The sequence below is a fragment of the Setaria italica genome, chromosome VII (assembly GCF_000263155.2).
Source record: "Setaria italica strain Yugu1 chromosome VII, Setaria_italica_v2.0, whole genome shotgun sequence".
Lineage (NCBI taxonomy): Eukaryota > Viridiplantae > Streptophyta > Magnoliopsida > Poales > Poaceae > Setaria > Setaria italica.
Window position 1 is genome coordinate 32,326,579 of NC_028456.1, and position 23,883 is coordinate 32,350,461.

General features: G+C 43.4%; 4 protein-coding genes across 11 annotated transcripts; 1 reads left to right on the forward strand and 3 right to left on the reverse strand.

The window, feature by feature from the left end:
- The first annotated feature begins 1,252 nt into the window (after nucleotides 1–1,252).
- On the forward strand, nucleotides 1,253–7,593 carry LOC101769827 (arginine--tRNA ligase, chloroplastic/mitochondrial). Of its 2 annotated transcripts, none has more exons than XM_004977058.4 (18): nucleotides 1,253–1,403; nucleotides 1,932–2,044; nucleotides 2,130–2,251; nucleotides 2,360–2,435; nucleotides 2,607–2,708; nucleotides 2,794–3,009; nucleotides 3,666–3,746; nucleotides 4,502–4,585; nucleotides 4,659–4,763; nucleotides 5,093–5,271; nucleotides 5,433–5,517; nucleotides 5,594–5,795; nucleotides 5,869–5,938; nucleotides 6,057–6,126; nucleotides 6,462–6,551; nucleotides 6,692–6,760; nucleotides 6,995–7,093; nucleotides 7,281–7,593. In XM_004977058.4, the coding sequence occupies exons 1-18, from the start codon at nucleotides 1,307–1,309 to the stop codon at nucleotides 7,389–7,391; spliced, it is 1,971 nt and encodes a 656-aa protein (XP_004977115.1). In that variant the 5' UTR covers nucleotides 1,253–1,306; the 3' UTR covers nucleotides 7,392–7,593. The 2 variants fall into 2 exon arrangements, with proteins under 2 accessions (XP_004977115.1, XP_022683939.1); XM_022828204.1 differs by having other exon boundaries at nucleotides 1,302–1,403; nucleotides 1,928–2,044.
- Nucleotides 7,594–7,823: 230 nt separating this feature from the next.
- Nucleotides 7,824–11,541, reverse strand: LOC101770231 (PHD finger protein ALFIN-LIKE 1). The gene is made up of 5 exons (XM_004977059.2): nucleotides 11,331–11,541; nucleotides 11,209–11,241; nucleotides 10,876–11,098; nucleotides 8,516–8,645; nucleotides 7,824–8,438 (listed from the first exon to the last, which is right to left on the reverse strand). Exons 1-5 carry the CDS (start codon nucleotides 11,446–11,448, stop codon nucleotides 8,187–8,189), a joined length of 756 nt encoding a protein of 251 aa, XP_004977116.1. The 5' UTR covers nucleotides 11,449–11,541; the 3' UTR covers nucleotides 7,824–8,186.
- A 1,188-nt stretch (nucleotides 11,542–12,729) lies between these two features.
- Nucleotides 12,730–13,924, reverse strand: LOC101770626 (fasciclin-like arabinogalactan protein 11). The gene has a single exon (XM_004977060.4). The coding sequence runs from the start codon at nucleotides 13,732–13,734 to the stop codon at nucleotides 12,955–12,957; it is 780 nt and encodes a 259-aa protein (XP_004977117.1). The 5' UTR covers nucleotides 13,735–13,924; the 3' UTR covers nucleotides 12,730–12,954.
- A 1,408-nt stretch (nucleotides 13,925–15,332) lies between these two features.
- Nucleotides 15,333–22,500, reverse strand: LOC101771029 (probable E3 ubiquitin-protein ligase HIP1). Of its 7 annotated transcripts, none has more exons than XM_004977065.4 (7): nucleotides 22,298–22,500; nucleotides 17,644–17,759; nucleotides 16,871–17,554; nucleotides 16,182–16,639; nucleotides 16,002–16,100; nucleotides 15,769–15,915; nucleotides 15,333–15,669 (listed from the first exon to the last, which is right to left on the reverse strand). In XM_004977065.4, the coding sequence occupies exons 2-7, from the start codon at nucleotides 17,723–17,725 to the stop codon at nucleotides 15,523–15,525; spliced, it is 1,617 nt and encodes a 538-aa protein (XP_004977122.1). In that variant the 5' UTR covers nucleotides 17,726–17,759; nucleotides 22,298–22,500; the 3' UTR covers nucleotides 15,333–15,522. The 7 variants fall into 7 exon arrangements, with proteins under 7 accessions (XP_004977122.1, XP_012703162.1, XP_022684514.1 ...); XM_012847708.2 differs by having other exon boundaries at nucleotides 17,644–20,487; XM_022828779.1 differs by having other exon boundaries at nucleotides 17,644–20,801.
- Between the last annotated feature and the right edge of the window lie 1,383 nt (nucleotides 22,501–23,883).

Consider the following 23,883-nt stretch of genomic DNA (forward strand, 5'->3'; position numbering starts at 1 on the left):
CCTGCAGGGAGGAGAGCGGCCGGGGCCGGGGGAAAACGATGGCGTTTCCGAAACGGCCAACGCTTGCGCTGCTGTACTGGTAGTGGTAGGTCGTACTAGCTCGGTGACACTGCTGATGGGTGATGGCTCCGGAGTCCGAGCCATTGGATCAAATATCACCTATTTATTCTTTTTCCTCCGTTTGTATTTGGCTATTTAATTTCAAATTTAGGAATCTTTGGCCACCCAACTGTCAAAACTATTCTACTCTTTTTTCTTGTCTTCCTAATGCCGCTGCCACCCGTCGCCTCGGCCATATGGACTCACTGTCATGTGTGGTCCACATCAGCAAAACCATCTATCAAAATAATTAGATGATCAATTGCAAACGGTTTTGACAGTCGAGTGGTTGAAGATTCTTGATTTTGAAATTGTATGGTCAAACTTAAACGAAGACAATAGCTGGATGGTCAAAAATGAACATTTTTCTTATTTCAAACATGTGGGTTATCGGATGTCTACATCAAGTTAAGAGTTAAGTATTACCTCTATTTTAAAATGTAGATCGTTTTAGCTATTTTATGAAAGTTCGACTTACATTTTAAAACCATGTAGTATAATGTATCCATGTTTTAAAAGAAAAAAGAACTATTATCTAAGACTATATAGCAAGAAATCGATCCCAACTACATAATCCGTATGTCGTTATGTACACTTTTTTTTATAAAGGGTTATGTACACCTTCAACTAGCGCGTCGCGACACCTATTCTGCAAGTGCAAACTTTACGATCAGTAAGGGGCTGTTTGGTAATAGGGTGTTAAAATTTAACACCCGTCACATCGGATGTTTGGATACTAATTAGGAGTATTAAATATAGGTTAATTACAAAACTAATTGCACAGATGGAGTGTAATTCACGAGACGAATCTATTAAGCCTAATTAGTCCATGATTTGACAACGTGGTGCTACAGTAACCATTTGCTAATGATGGATTAATTAGGTTTAATAGATTCGTCTCGTGAATTAGCATAGGGTTCTGCAATTATTTTTATAATTAGCTCATATTTAGTTCTCCTAATTAGCATTCAAACATCCAATGTGACAAACACCCCTAACAATGAGGGTGGCCGGGAGGGAATCGACGGTGGAGCGCGCTCCGGGCCCAATCCAAAACCCGCCCGTCCCGCACAGAGCCGGGACCGGGGCGGCCCGATAAGTAAGGAAAGGAAAAGGCAAAACCCTCGCGCTCGCCACGCTACCCTGCGGTCGCACCTGACCGTGAGAGGGGTAGAGTATTTAACTGACGGGGCGAGGCGAGGCGAGGATGCGAGCTCTCGCGGCAGCAGCAACTGCAGTGGCGGCGCCTACCCCCGCGCGCCTCCGTCTCCGCCTCCCGCTCGCCCCCCGCCCCCCGCGCTCCGGTGAGCCCGCCCTCCATTTCATCTCGCCTCTCCTCCCCGAATCCCCTGCTCCGACCGCCTCCCACGGTCGCTACTCCCAATTTTGCCCCGGGAAAACGGGGGAATTTTAGGGTCGGTCTGGGTGTGACGCGACGTTGGGTTTAGGGTTTGGTAGTCCGAGTGATGTTAGAATCTGGTAGGAGCGGCGGGTGGGTTCCCTTTGGTTTTTTTAGTGAGGCTCGGGGTTTGAATGTTCATAGATTTGCTCAGGTAAATTGGGGCTCGCGCTCTATAATCCGTTTCGTTTGCACTTATACCGTTACGCGAGTGCTCACGTCTGATTTTCGGTGCAAAAAGAAATGGTTGAGGGTTTATCACCAATTTTGCTTCGAATTAACCAAGGGGCACACTAGGTTTGGATTGTGTCGGTGGATTGGGATACCCTGTCAGGAACACTGCACTTGTCATGTTTTCAAATCGATTACTTATGCTTATTTCATTGCTTAATTTGGATTTGTATTGTTGCTCTGGTGTTGTCTACCTAGCCAGGTCACTGTAGAGCAGCTTCTTCCTCCAGGCTTCTGCGGTTACCCTGCAGCGCCACCACCATGGGAGATGAGACATCGACATCGGTTCCCGCCCAGGGGCAGGAACCTGCTGTTGTGAGTGTTGATCTGCTGACTCTGCAGACGATCGCATTCCTTACCTTTTCTGCTTTCCCTGCTTGATTTTGGTTCGACTGTGCAGGGTGCTGGGAGTGTCAAGCAACAGCTTTCCAGGCTGGTCATTTCGTCCCTCCGGGCTACGGTCCCTGAAGTGGAGGTAGAACCAATGGTTGAAGTTTCAGCAAAGTTTGCTGACTACCAGTGGTATGTTGTTCGCATTTTACTTTACATTATACATACACTCTTAGCTCCTTTAGCTGTCAATGCTGCTTCAACGTGCTCGTCAATTGATTCCTCCTAAACCATCTGCAGCAACAATGCTATGGGATTATGGTCAAAGATTAAAGGATCTGGAACAAGTTTCAAAAACCCTAATGCTATTGGACAGGTATGTGTATATGTGTCTACCTTTTCTCTTTATAGAATTGGGAGTAGGAGACTTTTCCATGTGGTCTGGAATTATTTATTTACTTGCTCATCCACTTCACCTTTATCATTCGTGCTCAAGCACTTTTACACTATTGACATACTGCTCTGTGCTCTCTTCACATTTTCCCAGGCCATTGCAAAGAACTTGCCTTCCTCTGACATTATTGAGTCCACATCTGTTGCTGGACCTGGTTTTGTGAATATTACCTTATCAAACAGCTGGGTTGCAAAGGTCTGATACTTTTAATCTATAAAATATGCTTGTACTACCCATGGTACTATTTATGCCTGCGTATTAATTATATACATTATTACAGAGAATACAAGACATGCTTGTCAATGGTATCAATACTTGGGCACCTATTCTACCAGTAAAGAGGGCAGTGATTGATTTTTCATCACCTAATATCGCAAAAGAAATGCATGTTGGGCATTTAAGGTCTACAATTATTGGAGATACATTAGCACGCATGTTTGAGTTCTCAAATGTTGATGTTCTGCGGCGAAACCATGTGGGAGATTGGGGTACACAGGTAGCAAGCCTTGCACTGTAATCTAAACATTTATTACTTGCCTTGTGTGAAATGAAATGAATTTACATACTTATGGTTGAACTGCTTTTTTACTTAGTTTAGGTGAAAAGTACTCTCTCTCGGGCTCGCCCTTTTCTATGCTAGCCTATTGTTTCTTCATAAACCTGCAATTTTGTATGTCTTCCTTGGGCAAAAGGTTCAGGTGGTGCTGTTCTTTGTGCCACCAAATGGGCAGGTTCGGATGGTGTCATTTCATACGAGCTATATGCCTACTACCTTAAACAACCTGCATTATCATTTCCTGCACTGTGCATTCGGTTTTGTAGCCTGATACCTTGAATTTGTTTCCACCTTTTGAGGCGATCTGATTGTTATATGTGATTCTTTTTATGGACCTTGTTTGCCTTAACTGTATGACTTCTGTTATATATGTGCAACTTTCTGTATCTAGGCTTTCCTGTCTACACATTTTCCGTCTCGTAATTAAAATTATGCTTAAATCAAATGATTTTGTGTGTGGCTGGACTGCTGGAGTTATGCCTCGGTATCTTACTATTAGCAGAAATATATCTACTGCTTCCATGTAGGATGCCTGAAAGATTGAGACCATTTACAGCTGCACGTACTAACTACTGTGTTTCTGTTTGTTCATGCAGTTTGGGATGCTCATAGAGTATCTGTTTGAAAAATTCCCAAATTGGCAGGAAATAGGTAGCCAGGCCATTGGTGACCTCCAGGTAAGGTGTTGTTCAATGCAATGACGCAAATTTTTGTAACCTACCTCTCCTGCATAGGAAACATGCAAACATATACAAGCATGATTTGAGATGGTTGAATTTGATCCTAGATGTTCATGTAAGAGCTACTTGCCTGGAAGAATATTGAAATACTTCCTCCAGTTAAGAAACGGAAAATTTTTACTTTCCTAAGTCAATTATGATGCCAAATTGACCGTTATGTTTTGTGATCATATATTTAAAATAGTATTTTAGATAATATCAATAATTTCCATGAAATATGAACTCAAACCATACATCCAAAGACCAAACAATAATCTTTGATCAATATAAATATGGTTTGATCCTATTCAAATGATTCTATCACTAATTCAGTGTCTTAAGCTGTTAACCTGTGCACACTATTATTGCTATAGTGGTTTGTGCCTTGTCTGTTTTTGCATGAATTAGTGAAGCATGTGATGGTATTGCGGTGTTGTGCTGAATTCCACTACATTGCCTTATCTGTCTTCAATGCGTGTATTCGTGAGGGTCAGTACAATAATTTTGCTTTTCGTTGGTACCTTCATGTTCCAAATCGAGCAGTATCCTGCTTCCTAGTTGGTTGTCTGTTTTCCTTCTTCATAGTCCATCAAAGAATGCCAGTGAGTTTCAAAATCAATGGACCCTTCTGGACATTTTGCGCTTTTGGCATGTGACAACGCGTCTTGTGCCTACCATTTGGACTGACATATTTCAATTGGGTTATATGACAGATTTTCTATAAAGCATCCAAGAATAGGTTTGACAATGATCCTGAGTTTAAAGAGAGGGCTCAACAAGGAGTTGTTCGGCTACAGGTGAGTGATCATCTTGGATGTCGAGTCTGGGAAGGTTGGCATATTCTCATCCAACCAATGTATTAATCTGTAGGGAGGGGAAGAGAAATATCGAGAAGCATGGAAAAAGATTTGTGACATCAGCAGGAGCGAATTTGACTTGGTGTACAAGCGCCTAAATGTGGAGCTTGAAGAAAAGGTACACCACTTCCTAGTAGGTGAAACTCATTTTTGAGAAGGTTGATCGTGAACAGAATTTAGGTGCAAGCTGAAATTACTGTGAGAATATTCTGGACTTCAGATTAACATCAACATTTTGGTTTCTATGCATCTTTTATAATCGAAAATGTCTACGATATTTGCTGCATTAACTTCTGCCATGTTCAATTTATTCACAAAGAATGTACATGGTCTATTAGTAGTGTTAAATGCTTAAGTTCATGTTGTCTGCCACTGTACTGGAGCACCCGACCATGCCACTGATTTATGCTTTGACACGCTGAGGAAGCCAATTATGTATCCTTTCAGGGGGAGAGTTTCTATAATCCTTATATACCCAAAGTGCTGGCGGAATTGAGTAGCAAAGGATTGATCCAGGAGAGTGAGGGTGCTCAAGTAATATTTATTGAAGGTTATCAGATCCCTTTGATTGTGGTTAAAAGGGATGGTGGGTTCAACTATGCCTCAACAGATTTATCTGCTCTTTGGTAAGTGCTAAATAATAATTGATATGTGTTCTATATGTTGTGCTTTTGAGGTCTCATTCAGCTTCCTCTATGGAAGCAAACTGAACACATTTTTGTAGTTGATGCATTTCACTGTAATATACTTAGTGAGATTTAACATTTTTTTGTCTGGTTTTATGGAGGTATCGGCTCAATGTTGAGAAGGCAGAATGGATAATATATGTAACAGATGTTGGCCAGCAGCAGCACTTTGAAATGTTTTTCAAAGTAAGCACAGAGTAGCACCAAAAGAGAGGTTTTCCCTTTACCGTGCTTTTATTGAATCTTTCGTTGTCTTCTATAGGCTGCAAGGATGGCTGGTTGGCTCCCAGATCCAAATGAAAAGAAGTTTCCAAAAACGAGTCATGTTGGATTTGGTCTCGTTCTTGGGTCAGATGGCAAGCGCTTCCGCACTCGTAGTACTGAGGTTGTTCGATTGGTAGAGCTGCTTGATGAGGCTAAATCTCGGAGTAAATCAGAACTACTACAGCGGCTTACTGAAAATGGTAAATTGCACTACTTTGGAACGTTGCTTTCTTTATTAATACTTCAGCTAAATATGATCCTTATTTTATTAAGGTAAAATTGTTGACTGGACTGATGAGGAATTAGAACAAACTTCAGAGGCAGTTGGATATGGCGCCGTGAAGTATGTACTGAAATATCTTAATTCTGAAAGATACATCATGTCTTGAATTGAAATATGAATAACTCATTATTTAATTGACAATCTTTATTGTAATGTGTTTGTAAAACTTTTGCTTCAGGTATGCTGATCTGAAGAACAATCGGCTTACCAATTACACATTTAGTTTTGAACAGATGCTAAGCGATAAGGTAAAATCAGACTCCAATATTCATGTGGTTGGTTGTGTAGGAATCTTGTTATCCTGATGATTTATCTAGTTTCTATAGTATGTTTCATATTTTACTATCAATTATGGTCCTTTTGAGTGAAAACGTTGCTCCTAGTGATCCTGTTACTGTCACTATTCTTTTATCTGATCTTGGCTTTGCACGTATTTTGAGCTCAGTTCATCTTCATGCAAACTCTTACTTAAGTCTATTATTTTATCTAGTCTTGGCTTTGCACATATTTCAAGCTCAGTTCATCTTCTCGCAACTTTTATTAATTGTCATTCTGCTTAGATATTCAATCTCTCTGTGAACAGGGAAATACTGCTGTGTACCTTCAGTATGCTCATGCTCGCATTTGTTCCATTATTCGGAAATCCAACAAGGATGTGGAAGAGCTGAAAATGGTAAGCCTTGTCTTTAACTCGTGCAGTTTTTTTTTCATCGGTTTGGTGCAGGTTTAGCTCTCTTTGGTTTTGTGAAGGTTTAGCCCCACTTTTCATGTCTCAGACATGAGCTGAATTTTTGTTTTCTGCTTTCTTCTCAGAGTGGAGCCATTTGTCTTGACCATCCAGATGAGCGTGTCTTGGGGCTGTATCTGATCCGATTTGCAGAGGTAACTAATTAGTGAATTTTATTTTGTAAGGTTCCGGGAGTCAGAAACCCCACACGAATGATGAATTATCAGTTAATTAGAGGGGCATTTTGGGTGTGTTTGGATCTTTAGCTGTATGTGTTTTGGCCTTGCTGGATACTCCAATAATGTTTTTCTTGGGGGGGCGGTCTAACTTGTAAAAACTAAGCAAGGTGCATCAGTTTGCTTTTTTTTAATGGCTCTAATCTGTTTCAGGTTGTTGAAGAGGCTTGCACAAATCTCCTTCCAAATGTTGTGTGTGAATACTTGTACAATCTATCCGAAATGTTCACAAAATTCTATACCAACTGTCAGGTATATTTCTTTCCATTTGCATCACTCTTCCCCCCTTAAAATGAATCTCACATCATTTCTTGGGTATTTAGATTGGCAACAACTCATACAAATTACAGAAACTGCCACTATTTTCATAGGGTAGCAATGCCCCACTGAAAATCTGATGCTTTCAAACTGCTGTCTTATTTTACGTTGAACCTAACAGGTGGTCGGGTCACCGGAGGAGACAAGCCGGCTGCTGCTTTGCCAAGCGACTGCCGTTGTCATGCGTCAGTGCTTCCAGCTGCTCGGAATTACACCGGTCTACAAGCTGTGACCGGCCCTGTGTTCAGTTTATCTTCGAAAATCAGTTCACGTAGAAACCTTATTCATCATGGTTGCAGTTTTGGTCTTGTAACCTAGTCCAGGCAGCTAACATACTCTAATCCACTGCCCGGTTTGAAAGCCGAAGGGATTCAAGGTTGTAGCAAAATATGCTTGCAAAGAATTGATCTCTTGCATTTGTTTTTTGTTTGTCTCGCGTGCGCAGCTCCTCAGACATCACTGATGCTGTATGATCAAGCGTGTTTGGGAGCTGCGGTGCTTCCGTTTTGGTGGTAGATGGATTGGCTACGAGCTACGTGTTTGGTGGCGTATTCACCTTTTGAATATGCGTTCAGAGCGGCCGATGATATCATGACACGGATTATCACAAACTTGGTAGCTTACTGTAGCAATCTCACATGGCTCGCGAAGCAAAACACCATGCTTGAGTAAATATGAACATAAACCTCTCGGATTATTGTCGCATAAGGTGGTCAATTCACTTTCGGCACATTACAAAGGCTTCCTTACTGCCCCTATTTTCTTCTCCGGCAACATACAGACTACCGTTAACTCTTTCCAGGGCATGGAGAAACCACAAGAAAGACTATAATCAATATGTGTGATCACATTAGCATCACCATCGTCGTCACACGTAAGCTAAATCGAAAAGATACAGTAAACGTCGCAAGACCGGTATTGACTCTTGCACAAGGAGTAACTCCGGACCCTCCTGCTTGTTCAGGTTTCCATCTATGGCGGGCGCTCCCGCCCAGCCCCTCCTCCTCTAGCGCGGAGGACGACGGTGCTACATCGGCCTAGGTCTCTTTGAGCAGCTTGGGCACTTGTACTGCTTTATGCTCTCTGCCTTCGCGGGGGTGATCTTCACGCACTTGCCGTGGTACCACTTCTCGCACATGTCGCACCCAATCCAGAACTCGTCCGCGCTGTATATCCCGCCGCAAGTCCCGCATAGGGTTTCGCTGTGGTCGCCGTCGTCTTCGTCATAGCCCTCGTCGGGCTCCCTGGTGTTATTTTCTATGCGTGGCTCGCTTGTTTGCTGGAGAGATAGGAGGAAGTTCAGTATCATAACATGAGACAGAAGAGGTGGTAAAAAAAGTGACAAATTCTTCTTACCTTCACTGACAGTTTATTTCTACCACTGTTGTCGGAAGCGGATCTGTCCCTCTCCCTGGATTGTTTCACCCCACCAGAGACAACTTCAAAAACAGTCGGCAGATCGTTCATCATGCTAAACAAACGCTTCCTGTTGGATTTTAGAGAGAGCGATTAAAGAAAACACAAAACTATTACAAAAATAGTATTTCTTTCTCTGTTTAGTTAACAAAATGCTATTATACTACAGTAACTTCCTTTATACTTGTGCCACGCTGGATTACTGCAACTTTAACCATGTAAAATGTTGCATAGAGTGGAATATGAAATGCTTGGCTTCTATGTAAGCTAAGTCAGAACTGCTTAGTATAATTGACCAGACAAAGTTAACTGTATCAATATTTTATAAAGACAGTGGCACATTTATCGTTACAAAACAAGAGCCATAGGATACAAGCCTGTTTCAGTGGCTTACTACCTACAAGTGAACTTACTTGCTGACTAAGATTCCAACACTCATTATTGTATCAAAGAAATAAGAATTCAATTAGTCACTGATTACTCTTTAAGTCTTAAAAGATACCCTTGGTCCATAAAGGCTCCACCAAATCAAGTACTGGAAATATCAAAAGATACTCTACATTTAACAAATCATGAAGTTTAGCTAAAACATAAATTTAATTTCGCAAAATTGCATGGGAGTTGAGCAGAACATGCTATTTGTAAAAGCACTGCTGTAGTGCACAAAGCGTTGTCCAGAAGTCAGTATCCTTGTTGTTTATGCCAAATGCAGAGTAGATTCAGGCTGTACAGAAAGGTGCTGATTACACAGTAATGTGTTGGCTACAAGAAGTAAAACGTAGGTATCTAACAGTTGCAACTCTTAAGTAAACATTATTATGTATCATTGCAACACATAATTAGGAGGGCATGTTACTCTTTGAGGAAAAAAATGCAGATCTTAAAGCAGAAGTGATTACTGCCTATGGGAAAATACATATTATTAGTTGGATTTCACACAATTATACCCACCCTATCTCCTCTATTCATCATTGTTCTTTCTATCCACTGTTGAAAGACCAACAAATGATCTTAACAAACCAGCAATAAAGACAGCATTCTTGCATGTGAGGTACTGCAGGACTGCACAGTTTCAAACCATAAAGAATAATTTTGTCAAATCAAATTAGTTAGCAGTTAGTACATATTTGACCTGTGGCTCTTACTACTACCCTGCCACTACCTCTTTTTTATGTTTTTTCATGTGGATATTGCTGGGTTTCATCTCTAGCCTAACCCAACTTGCTTGCAACTAAAAGGTTTGTTGTTGTTGTTAGTACAGATTTGGCCATGGTCATCAATAGATACTTATGCAGTAAGGTTAGTAAATGTTAAGCAAACTCCATAATCAGAAAACCATCCACCAAATCCAAACATAGCTGCTATCTTAGTGAAAACTGGCTATTGAAAGCAGGAGGAGGCATAGTGAGCTTAAATGTGGTGACTGTGTGTATGCAATATAAGTACTAATGAAACGTGAATGTCAAAAGTGACAAAATTCATGAAATCGAGATCAGAGTAAAAAGTCTATCAAGAATCATAAAACTGGAAATTCCTCACATGGAGGTGCGATCGTATCTTTACGCTGCAATGAAATTCATTTCCAAAACAGAACCAACTTAGAACCAAAAAGCATGCTTTAAGCATCTGCACACTTTGGAGGGATCCGTAGTTCCGCAGCATACAAACGTTCTGATAACAATGAAGTGCTGCCCCTCAGCTTTCCATAGGAACAGAGAACACTACTTTTCATTAGGACATTATAGCTATAATCAGCTTAGGGAAGAATAGAACTTCAAAACACACATGCAAGGTCAGTTCCCATCATGCTTACTACAGCACATATAAGCACATATAAAGTTATAAACACAGATGCTCCATGCTTTTCACTAAAATGTCACTCTGTAAGCAACTATAAATTAATTCACACAAGCAAACAATTGAACAACACAGGCAAACATGTACGACTTATATTGCTATATGGGAATAAACTTAATCAGAAAATTATTTCTATTCCACAGACTTTTGCAAAAGGCCCAAATCTGAACCTGTACTTATCAAAGCAAGTGCTGAATCCAGACACACCAATGGCATGCAAACAGAGGACACAGGACATCATGTGTATCCTCAGACATCCACTTCAACTCACAGAATACTCCTGAAAAGGGCCTGACACATTTATGTCTCAATCAACAGAGACAGCACACTAACAAGGAACAAGTAGCAGCAACAACAAAAGCATCGGACCTCGAGAAACAGAGGCAAAATTGGGTGGAGATCGCAAAACAGAGGCGAAATTGGGTGGAGATCGCAAATCGTACCGTTCGTTGCGGTTGAGCCGCGCGGCGTAGTAGAATGCGACGGAGACGAGCCACGAGTCGGAGTGGACGGCGACGAGCGCGAGCCAGTCGCGGCGGTTCATCCCGTCGCGAGCGAAGTTGATCCCGAGCGCCGGCTCTGGCAGCTCCGTGGGCACCTCCTCCGCCGGCAGCGCCACCTCCCACACCTCGTTCGCGTACCCGTACAGGCACAGGTTCTCCTTCTCTACCCAAGTCGAATCCCAGGCCGCATCAGCTCGCCGTACCCAAATCGAAATCGCATGCGACATCCACAACGCGGAGAGATCGCGCGAGGAAGGGAGGGAAGGGGCTCACCTGGATCGCACTGCGCGTAGAAGTCCTCCACTTCTGCGAAGCGAGATGAAGGGGGTTAGGGTTAGGTCTCGATGCTCGGGGCATGGCGGGAAGCAGGAACTGCGAGGGGCGCGGGCGCGTACCGTGGGTGAGGGCGCGGAGGATGGCGGAGCGGCGGGCGCGGTAGTCCTTGAAGATGTCCTCGACGGTGCGCGGCGCGGAGCCGCCCCCGGCGCCGGCGCGGCGGTAGGATGCGTCCATCTCCGGTCGGCGCCTCGTCTGATCTCCGGCGAGGCGGAGAGGAGGTGACTGATCGCGATGCGGTCGGGAGCGGAGCGACGAGTAGTACACGAGGACACGAGTGATGCGGGGTAAAAGGGGGAGACGTGTAAGATCTTGCGGTTTTTCGTGTGGGTCCCTGCAAAGGTGATTATTTGCGAAATAAACCCGTCTTGCAGCGTGGACTCAAATTTCATGCAAATTTTACATGAAACGGTTCAAATTCTTGATTCGAAATGGGTAGGTCGCTATTATAATCTGTATTTTATTATTTATTTTCTCAAGTAAGAGTAGCAGATATGTAAATGGTGAATTATGTACAGATTTAATGTAAACATCGCTCTAAATGAAGTTTTAATTTTGAGCAACATGTCGAAAAGTAAATACGGAAGATTTGATTTTCAAGGTGTTGGATCATCTAAGTAACATTCAATAATAGCAAATCTTTGTAGGAAGAATTTTGTACCGTGCGGAATGAAATTTTTTGGCATGCCTAACAAAAGAAATCTTTTGGGTAGCCTCTACTTGGTGGGTCATATAGTTTATTCCTGTAATCTACACATTTACTACTCCCTCTATCCCAAAATATAGTTACATTTGGCATTTTTAAAAGTCAACTCCAAAAATAATTCATTTCAAATAGAAAAAGTTAATAATAGTCTACTAACATTATTTTTTATGTTACTAGTCTCTATGATTATAGAGATATTCGCAGTCAAAGTTGAAAATATTTGACTTTGAAAAAGTCTAAACGTAGCTATATTCTGAGACGGAGGGAATATATTATCAATATAGATACTTGAGAGACATATATTCACACCATGGAGATCATGAAAGTAAAAAATAACTGATGTAGTACTCTAGAAAGTAGATATTAGAGTTAGAGGAAAGGAATTTATTTCCTTTAACTTAATATATAAGAATAGCCCAATCAGACTAACAATGGAAAGGCTACCATATGACAATTTAAAAGTGGGAATATATTAAGGCAAAATAGATAGATGTTTTCTTTTGGAAAAGATCTCTCGGATGGAAAACCAAATTCAGTATTATACACATAATATAACCAACAAAGAGAGATTAGCACCGTGTCTTCTGAATTTTTTAGTCTCACAGATAATTTTCCCTAAAAATAGTTTATTTCTATATGAGTCCTTTTAGATTTGTTTTCTTGAGTTTAACTATGACCCTTTAAATTGAGCCTTAGTGATGATAGATGACTAATAAAAACAATCCCATGCGTTCACTGCAAAGTTGGTAACCTAGTAAATTTGAAGGTAAATAATGTTCAAAACAATTGGGATAACAATACGCGTGCTCACAATATCATGTACAATTTGAAAGTACAACATAAACATTACGAAATGAAGCCAAGTACATCCGAAATACAAATTAAAACAAAAAAAAGGAACTGATGAATTAGAACCACCTCTCAGGGAAATTTAGAAACGCCATCCACGACAAGACACGCATGCCTTCTTACTGTGGTCACATGCCCCACCACAGAGCCGCTGCCACGGCGACCGCCACGCAGGATCCAGCCCCGACGCCCCGGATCCCCCGGGCCGCAGCCTCCGACGCCGTCGTCCCCGCCGCGGTGTCCGCCGCCGGCGCATCCGCCGCGGCTTCCGTCGCGGCCTTCTTCTTCTTGCTCGGCGTCGGCGCGGGCGCCGGCGCCGGCGGAAGCGCCGGCCCGTAGAGCGCCCACGGCAGCAGCACCTTGTTGACCTGGTACACGACGAGCCTGTCGCCGGCGTAGAGCGGCGTGCCGTCGAGCGTGGCGTTGACGACCCCCGTGGAGACGTTGACGTTGGTGCCGTCCGCCGTGATGTTGAGCGGGTACTTCCCGGGGCCCGTGTCGCCCGCCTGCGTCCGCAGCGGGTTGCTGACGGTCTCGAGCTGCGACGCCGGCATCACCATGGACACGACGTGGAACTGCACCAGCGACGTCTTCTGCTGGTCGGAGAGGGAGTTGAGGGTGCCGACGGGGAGCGCCGTGAAGGCGTTGTCGGGCGGCGCGAACACCGTGAGCCCGCCGTTGGAGGACTTGCCCTTGAGCTGGTTGGTGATCTGCTCGGCCTCGCGCGTCGACTGGAGGAGCTGGAGGAACTTGGTGAACTGCCCGGCCTTGGTCAGGATGGCCGTGATCGTCTTCGGCGCCGACGGTGCCGGCGCCGGCGCCGACGCCGCCTGGCCGCGCACCGCCGGGGCGGCGGACAGGACGGCGGCGGCGAGCATCAGAAGCGCTGCGAGGTGCGACGCCGCCATGGGTTAGCTGTATTGTGTCTGCGTGGCCTGACGGCGCTAGCTGCTAGTGGTAGCTTGTAGCTTCTTTTGGTTGGGTATTCTTGATCAATGGAGGGTGAGTGGGTTATATAAGGAAGGAAGAAGGAAGTTGCTGAGGAGTGAGAGGGATGAAGAGAGATGGTGGGGCCGGGGGTGCCTAGCTGCTGCCGCCATGGGCGAGACGTCGAGCTGGGAAATAGATGGCACGTTGATTAGCAGGTGCGCGGTTTGCTTCGCGGAGCAGCAATTCCACTGGCGTGGGGTTTGGGTTGAGGGATTGGGGTCGGATCTCCATTTCCTGCTCTGAGAGAGTTGTGTGATAACTTAATTAGGTGGCGATGGACGTCGTAAAAGATGGCTTAACTAATTAAACCGGGGCAGCGTGATCGGGTAAAGAGTTGCTAACGATAACAGCTCGCATCGCATCGCATCGGTGTGGAGCTTTCCGTCCGAGCTGGAGCTGTGTGTATGGTGAATCGAGATGAGGTTTGCATGCCTGGATTCGAGACATGCAAGGCAAGATGAGCAATGGAGCCTACACAGGAAAGATTTCCTGTCACTGTGTGTATGGTGCCTCGCGTACGTGATGATGCTCTCGCCGTGATCTCGATCACGATGGGACAATTCTCGAGCACGACTTGAGACCGAATCCCGAAGGAATAAAGAAAGGCAATGAACAATTTCTCAAAATGAGTCGAATCGATAACAGACAATGAAGTATCCCCTTACCCGAGTTCTGCACTTCTGTTACGCGTACAACCATTTCAGTTGAAAGCTGAGCTCAACGGTTGAAAGCTGAGCTCATATATGTATTAGACATAGTTGTGCTCAACACAACTATGTAGATGGGCGCATTTAGGCAACCCTATAGACGATCTATCTTTTCCAGGTCAAGATGTTTAGGTTGTTTTTGGATCTGCTGGGTTGGTGATTTCCTATCCTTTTTCTTGCTGTTCCGGCTCGTGTTGTGTTGGGTTGCTTACCACTTTCTTTGATGATGTTTTGTAACTCTGCGCTACGAGGATTCTCTCGTAGTTGCGTCGCTGCAATTCTCTTCCTCTTAATGAAAAACGTGCTGAGGCACCGTCTCTAAAAAAACAGCTGTGCTCAAATCGTTGTACGTAAAGCATTACCTTTGTCCTAAACGACTTAAGACATAGTTCTGCATCTAAACGTGCTGAAGAAAATGTGTTTGCTACCTGCCTGTCTTGTGGCCGTCAGGTCTACTTTCAGGTGAAAAGAAGTGTTTTCCGATACAAAAAGTTTGCGATTAACATGCGTAGATTCTTCTCAGCTGTAGTTACTATCGAGCAAGATGCAGATGCTAACATTAGACCCAACCATCTGGATCAGGAGGGTGGTGCATCCATCGGCAGCAAATAAAACTGGCCATCCAGCATGGGACGATTCGAATTCGAGGCAACCAACTTACGAGATCGCACGTCTTGTCACTGATTTGAACAACGAACCATCCATGGAGCAGAGGCCAAGCTGCCAAGAGAACAACCTCTTAACGGCCGCGCCCTCCAGCAGAACAAACCCCTCAGAATCTCCAGGAACGATACAGGGATGTGAATCTCTGAACAATGCAACGCAGCCATGGATAAACAACTAGCTTGAGGATTAAGATTTACATCTGGGCACAATGTCGAGTTCAAATCCGGCTCACAAATAATTCCGTTTAGGGACCATTTATTTACACAGACAAAGTGGATCAGTGAATAGATACAGTTGGGCCTGAGCTAGGATAAATGGCGCAAAAGGGACGTTTCATTCAGTCCCTCCGCTGTCATCAGCCGCAGAAGCTTTGCAGATTGGGCAGATGTTCTTCACCTGCAGCCACTTCTTGATGCAGTCGGCGTGATAGTCATGACCGCATTTCAGCTTCCCCATATAGTCCTTGAATTCGTATTCCTCCTGCAATGCCCGCCAGTTAAGGATCATCAAAATTACTGATGCCAGCGATTTGTAGATGTACTGTGAACTCTGTTATTCTACATGGGTATAAAATCTTACCAGGCAAATTACGCATCTTTCGTTCTCCTTAGCATCCTGGGCAAGAGCAGAGCTGCAGCAGGATAACTCCATCACACAGCTTGAAATTTTTTCGTCAGCCAAACCAGTGTTGACATTGCCTATTCGTTCTTCCAGAGCCAGCAGTTCCTGCATATGACAACATAGAAAGTTACATTCCTGACAGGACATTTTCATGCTGGTTTGCGATAACATATATCTAGATTCTTCCTAACCTCGTAACTCATGTCATCAATGTCCAATCTCATGTCCCAGTGAGGATCAGAATCTTCTCTTGATTCATGGATAACTAACTGGTCCAGCATCATAAACCGCTACACAGAGTGCAACTAAATTAGTTACGTGCTCCAAATTGATGTCATTAGCATAATCATGAGAAAAGAATTAACATCTACCTCGGCTGCTGATCCTCTCAAATTATTTTCCTCGATGATCAACGGATGGAAAGCATGGTAGGAATCCCTCAGCCTTCTACTTCTAGCACTACCACTGGGGCCTAGAGCCACATGCCCCAGATGTCTCGAAGATGCAGCAACTTCAGCATGAAATGGAGGGGCACTTGATGTTGCTGCTGAGGTAGCAGGTGGGTAGCTAGTGACAGCAGGTGGGTAGCTAGGGATAGCAGGCTCATGAGAGACCGCAGCAGAGTTGGAGGAAGACCCAAATGCTGGGGCGGGATAAGAGCGGATGGTGTTACGAGGAACTGCCCTGGGGGCATATCCCCCATGCAAAAAGGGTATGCTATCAGAAGAACCAGGAAGTGTCGGAACAGGGGGGACATTTACGTTGGTCCTCTGTGGAGCAGGATAGTATGGCCTCTCTCTGAATGCCATGCTAGAGTTACCATCAGTCCCTGCAGAGCCACATTAAAGTTAGTGACTTCTTGGAGAACATAAAAAAAGTGGAGAAAATTGGTATTATATGCAATCCATTACTTCATTTTGAATAGTACTGGACCGAAATTAACTCAAAAACTATACTGCAATTAATGGTACAATATTATTGTTACTGTGTATAGCAAAAAGACCTGAATATAATATAAACTCACAAAACTAAAGTTAGTAGAGCAGGGAACAAAATTAACCTGGGGGAACAACTCTTGGAGGTACAGAAAAAGGAGCTCTATCATGAGGCGCTGCTGTACTTAGAGAAGGACCAATTGCATTAGCATGGCGTGGTGGTCCATGAGTGCTGCTTGATGAGCAAGCTGCAGCAGGACTGTATCCCAAATGAATAGAATTGTGATCATGTCGCCCTCTTACATTCCTCTGAGATCCTCCATGATTACCAAAGCAATGATCACTCCAATAGCTTGAACCCATATTTGGGGGTATTCGAGGAGGGCAGGGTTCAGGAACAGGAATAGGATTTGGAGGCATGTAGCGAGGGAACTGAGGATTGGATGAACTAGCAGCATAACAGCTCCCAACACTGGCTCCATCCATTGGATGAATAATTGGGTTTCTCCGCTTCTGTGCAACCCTTCTGTCATCCATATGGGAACTTGGAATGAAGCAATCCTCAGACCTATGTGGATAGCTCAAAGCAGGCGGGTGATGAGTATTATGTGGTGCATAGGTGCTACTGGAGCTTCCAGCATGAGGATAGCCAGCATAGGATGCAAGCATGGTTCCAGGGGCTTCAATCGGCTGGGTATGAGGTTGCCCAATGTGACTTGAGGATGGAAGCTCATTTGATCTTATTGTTGCACCCCCATAACTTGATGCATTTGCTGCATCACTTCTAGGGTGCATAAATAGCTTTGGACCTGAGGCAGCAGGGTATAATTAAATGAGTTCACGATAATTGAGATGTATAATAAGTAATAAGGTGGTATTATCGGTGAAGTCCATATACCAAAAGGCGGTGGTTCATTCTGAAACCGGTTCACCTGATCCATCCTGGGCATATGTGTGTTGTTATGATGATGTCCCGCCATAGCACATGAACAGCAGGATTAGATTTCCTTTAACCTGGAAAATTACATAGATACAGTATTAGTGTTCCAGTGAAATAAATTGCAGGGGCATATGATGATGTAGCTGCTAATAAAAAAGAAAATAAATTATACATATAATTACAAATGCTTAAGCTCATGGAATAGATTAAGGATAATTCAAACCTTAGAACCGCAAGATGTGATATTAGTCACACATTTTAGATGTCAAAAGCCCAATGGAAACCCGACATTAGCCCTCAATACAAGTAGCAGAAATGTTTTCCTAGAGCTTTAGGAATGGCAATATCTGAGCCTGGTAGGTAATGATAGGCCATATGAATAGTTGAAATTTCTACCTTTTAATACAACAAAATAATCTATTAACTTTTAGATTACCAAGTTCTGCAACTGATTTGTTGGATACTTATGTTATGCTAATAATGTATATGTAAGTTGAAGAGAAACTCTGTGTATCATCTGAAGTCTACCTAAAATATTATACTTCAGCTAAAGCCACACTTAAATTTCATCTTTTGTAAAAGTTTATTTGCATTCAAATAATGGAAGAAAAAAGAAACTAAAAGGCCAATCAGAAATGTAGCAACATAAATTGAGTGAAATAATTGACTAGTAACTGTTGCTATTATGGTTGTTCATGATTATTTTATAAACAAAAGTATGGTTGTTTGAAGATAACAAAGAGATGAATTGATACCTCACTATTTACAAAGTTAGACAGGTTTTAGACAAAATAGTTATAAGGAGCATATCAAGACTGCAACCATTTTATCTCCGAACGATAGAACAAACACTAGATAAGCAGCTATATGATTTATTGATATTAGGGTCAAATTACAGATGATATTGCAATGGTTCAGTATGAACTACGAAAATCCTAATACCTAACCTATAAAGATACTAGCCTTGCAACATTTTTAAGCAAAGCAGTACAAACATACATCAGGACTCTGACCAAGTGAAAGGACCAATCTTAAATGGCAAAACCCTACTGAAAGCATCTGTACCAGTGGTAATACAGCTAGGCAAAGAAGTAAAAAAAAATGTACAACTAAATTATATGGCAGCACTTCTCAAACAATACAGTTCATATTACATTCTATCAAGGATAAAAATCCAGTCAGATCTTCGATCTTTACATGCCATGAAAAAGGCCCATCAGAATGAGCTAAGTCACAGGGAGAGAAATTAATAAATTATACAACTCTAAAATGAGAAGGAAAATGGATATGTAAGGCAGAAAGTTATAGTGCTAGCTATCAGCTCCAGAAGCCCCAGTATTCATGAAGACAGGTAGACATTGCATTAGCATGTCAGGTGCACAAATGCCATGTAAATAAATGCCAGATGCACAAGATTGCTAAGGTTCCGCCTTGATATTGTGGTGCCTTTTTGTTCTGCTTAGAATAAATGCACCTTGTTTCCAACACCATCAATTGACCTATTTCAACTAGCCTCCTTTTCCTTTCAATGACATTGAATGGCTATCTGCAAATGGTGTTCTCCCAGTGATCAAAATAAACTGGTACTTCATGGGCCCAGCTACCCTTGCACCAGCCCGTTCTACGTGATAAGCTGTTTTTTTTTTACTTGGAAAGGATCTTCAGATCAACTAATTTGATATGAAACACAACCGTTTAAGGTTCTTTTCCAAAATTTACACCAATCTATCCGTAAGTCAATCACCCAAATCAGGACTAGTGGGTGATCATGCTGCTCTGGCCAATACTTCCACGGATCACGATATCCCTCTCCAGCTCTCGCATAAGTTAACAGTGTGCCATGCGACTACGCTTCTCGTCTTTATACTTGAGCAATGTATTTCACCATACAAACCACCAATGGGCTAAAGAGGCGGTAGGTGCTAAGAGTGGCACTGGTCCACCTTTTCCAGTCCTCAGAATGATGTTTAGTTAGCAGCAATGGGTCTTCAAAAAATCACATTAGAGGGCCTCTCTTCTGCAGTTAAAAAGCTGTTACAATCTCGTAAGAGAAGTCACCATCTCTCACCCTAAGGGTAACACAAGTCCAACAGCGATGTTGAACATATGCTCTTACTGCGGACAAAACATTGGTCCTCAGAAGGCCTAGACCAACTGGATCTCATTTGCCGCATCAGTATCCATCACTTAACACTGCAACACACTAATCAAGCAGCCCAAAATTTTGCCCATTTGTTTGACATTTAATGAGAGCTTGAAATCAAGATGTCAAACAAGAAAAGAAACTCCATTTTTAGTGCAGCGTTCAACTAGTACCTGCAATGTCATTAGTAGCACAATTCAAATTATCGAAGTAATAATACACTACAAATACCTGAACTGATAGCTAGATGATTCTCCAAAAGAAGCACACTTTCCTTGTTTCAAGTTTTTTTTTGGAATAACCTTGGTTCAAGATTTATTTGGACCATGGAAGAGAAACAAACTGGAGGAGCTAGAGAGAAGGAAATGCTCACATCAGGCATGGACTCCAGGGGAGAGAAAATCTCACCAGGACTTGATACCTTATTCACCAGCACAAATATGTAGCTGCAATATTCTGAAACTATTCACTAACCTGAGTACCTCACCATCATATTTATCGTTGAAACGGAAGTTCCTCCCAATCTAAAGCCCGCATATGCCCCCAAATTGAAGTCAAAACAAATAACAGAATCAATATGTCCCCAAAGATTGAACTCCAACTCTAATAAGCCTCTCTGCTTTCAAGGTGGACTATTGTGGAGGCCAGATCTCACTAACCTGCATTCCCATAAGACAGAACGGTTTTTGTGCCATTTCTGACAAATAGAATATTCAATATTGTAGACATATGGTCTTTATAAATACCAATAAAGAATACCTGAAGATGCGGAAGACATGTTGGTGCTAGTAACTTCGAATTTCATGCATTACCATCAAAGCAAAGGACAAACAGTGTTGTACCTTTAACAGATTCAACACTTCCACTTCTAAAGAAAAACTGAATGTAGAACTTATATGTTCTTTGCCTGATGGAACTTATAGAGTCCCAACATGGATTGAACCATCAAAGGGTGTCTTCAATAATTTAATGGCTGTGGAAGAGTCACAGGAAGAAGGTACATTTGAAGTCTGAGACATAGCGCGAGTCATACATATGATTTTTATCTTGTGATCCAATATACGTTAAGAGGTGCATGAACTATATTCCTAGTGGATAGCTTCTAAAATCTAAATTATGAGTATTCATGTTGTTTACAAGGAACTGTGACAAAAAATATCAACATAATCATAAATCGTCACATCACAGATAGATAAGTGGAGATACATGACGTTCAGATTGAGAGTAAATATATTTGCTGGCTTCTGTTACAAAAGATGCGTTGCTAATAAACAGAAAGGGAGATGCAGAAAAGAATTTCCAAACTATTAACTCTAGAGGTCAAAAGCACCGCCCATGAATGTGCTTCAAGGTGGATTGAAAGTAAGTCTCAAACACTTTCACTGGTATGTCAAATATGTGTGTGGAGTCCCTAAACTAATAGTAAGTAAAACTGGGACAGGGAAACCGATTCCTTAAACAGTTAGACGCCAACTAGCCATCCATACAGTCAGAGAGCTTCAGTTGGAAAGGAAGATCCAGGTATAAGCTGAACCATAGTGACATATTGTTGCAAGTGGAGAATGGCCATTCACAGATGGGGTAAAAGAAGCAATGGGTTAAAACAGATTGATAACATGTAGATAGCTGAGACATAGTGATGCAAGTACCATCTGACACTAACGATTGTTTGATTGATATCAACTAAACATGACCATAAGACAAAACAAGCTTCGAAACTGAGATCAGCAGGATCAGGAGCATTCCCCATTTGCAGAGAATGTGTTTCCACGTAAACAACATGACCTTAATAGCTCAGTCTAATCAAAGACCAACCATACCAAGTCATATCCACGACTTATCTGCAGAAGCTGAAGTTAGCAATGGATTTGGGATTGTATCAATTCACTGAAGAGGTACAAGGGGCGCATCGCTGGGATTTGAATTATTCCATAAAAAAGCCGGTGGGATTAGATGATAGAGAGGAAGCAAACAGCTCTGCAGACCGATCACTGAGCAATCAACTGTGATTGCAGCACGCCTTTTTTCGGGAACCATTGCAGGCAGAGGAAACGGGAGTCAGGACTGCAATTTTTTTTAAAAAAAATGAGGTGAAGAGACCACCGTGGATTAGGAGATTCGGGGCACTTGCAGACCCCAGCAACCACCACGCTTCCCCGCGCAGAATCGTTGCACCATGCCGCTCAAATCGCACTAATCCAGGTAATTAAGACGGCGCCGAACGATCAGCGACCCCAAATCCCCCATTACGATTACTTTGACCGCGACGCAGCAGCGAAAGAACACCAAACCTCGCGCACCGATCCTCCGATTCCTCCCAAATCCACGAGCATCAACCCACCAGCGAGGGTCACTGTGCCCCCCAAAAAAACCCCTGATCAAACCGCACAGTGCCCCCGACCAAATCGAATGCACACCAGTACCAGACGGACTAAGGGGGGATGAGGGGGCCGAATCGGAGGGGTATACCTTCGCGGACGGCCGATCGGCTGGTCGAATCGGCGCCTCCCTCCCCGGCGGGACGGAGGGGGGAGGGGGGGGGGGGGCGCTCCCCGCACCGCCTCCCTGGCCTTCTTCTCGCGAGCACGCAACCGCCCCTGTTTGCCTCTCCAGAGAGCGGAGGAATTGTTGCTGTGGCTTCTTCCAGGCAGAGGGATCAAAGCAGAGGATCTCGTTCCGGGGGAAAGGGGGTGGGGGAGGGAGGCGGGGCTATTTATAAGTCGGAGCGGGAGGTGGGAAAGGCGGCTGGGCCCGCCGATCTGTGGCACGTGGGTGCATTTTCGGTGGACTTTGGGCCCGGAGCGGCGGGCCCACGTGTCAGGATGGTACGGGTGGGGCCCGCGAGCTGGCTCGGGCACGGCTAGACCACCAGTGAGATGGGTCGTGTGTGGAAAGTGGAATCGTGCCGCAATGGACACGGCCAACGTGGCCTCGGCGGCGGTCCCGGTGAACGGATGAGCACGGCGCGGCACGTTCTCTCGTGTCCTGGCTCGGTGGCTCTACTTCTTTCACGTTTTTCTCTGTCTTCAAGGTTTGACCCACTACGTCGCTGCCATTTCACACGCATTGCATGCCGTGGTAAATTTTTGGTATACATCCAAATCTTCTTCCATGTACAAGTACTAGATCAATTCAACAAAATTTGATGCTTCGGATCAAACGTGTAACTTCCCTCCAGAATGCATTTATAGTCATATAAACTTGTAGCGAAGAAAAAAAAATATGACTCTAAGCAATAATTGATGTGCTTTGTGCAATTTCAACAGGGAGGATATCCTCGTCCATCTCTTTCTTCTTTGTCCTCTCAGCCCATGGATCCTGGTGCTGGGCTGCTGGCGACCTCTTCGAATACTCTCTCGATTCACTAGCGGCAAAAACAAATTATGCTCTCCTCCAAAATTACTCAATGAATTTAGAGCAAAGCCAACAGATATGGTTTATTCTTAGGGTCCATTTTAGTACCCTTACCAGCGCTCGCGTGGCCTGGCTAAACAAGGCTCGTAACTTAGCCTCGTAACGTTTGGGTCCTCTGTTAGCTGCCTCGTTAACTAGGCTTTCGAGATTTTCCCTTGTTCCAGTGAGAGCTAATTTGGCTCGCCTCCATTGGCGAGGCTAGCCTTATCCAACGAAATCAGGTGAGGCAAGACAAGACAGTAATTGGATGAGTCTTCCACGGTGATACCTTTTCTTCTCGCATTTGTACTAATAATTTTATAATTAGATTCTGCATTTTTATAATTTGTATGAGATCCTAACATGTAATTCTCATAATCTGGAATCTTTGTATCTAACTTTATAGCTTATGTGGCCCCATTTTTCATCTTTCTAGATTTGAGATAAAGCTGATAATTTGGAATAGAGGGGGGCAGTTTTGTTAGCACGAGTTTTGTGGAAAAATTGTTTTGCCCTCCCTGTTTGACTGGGCAAAGAGAAACTGTGTTCAATTTTCTCAAGTCCCGTCTGCATTTCTTTCCTCCCCTGTTCCTCACCTTCATCGCCACTACACCTTCCATTCTCTTTTAATAGGTATATTTCCAAATCTGAAAATTCTTTTG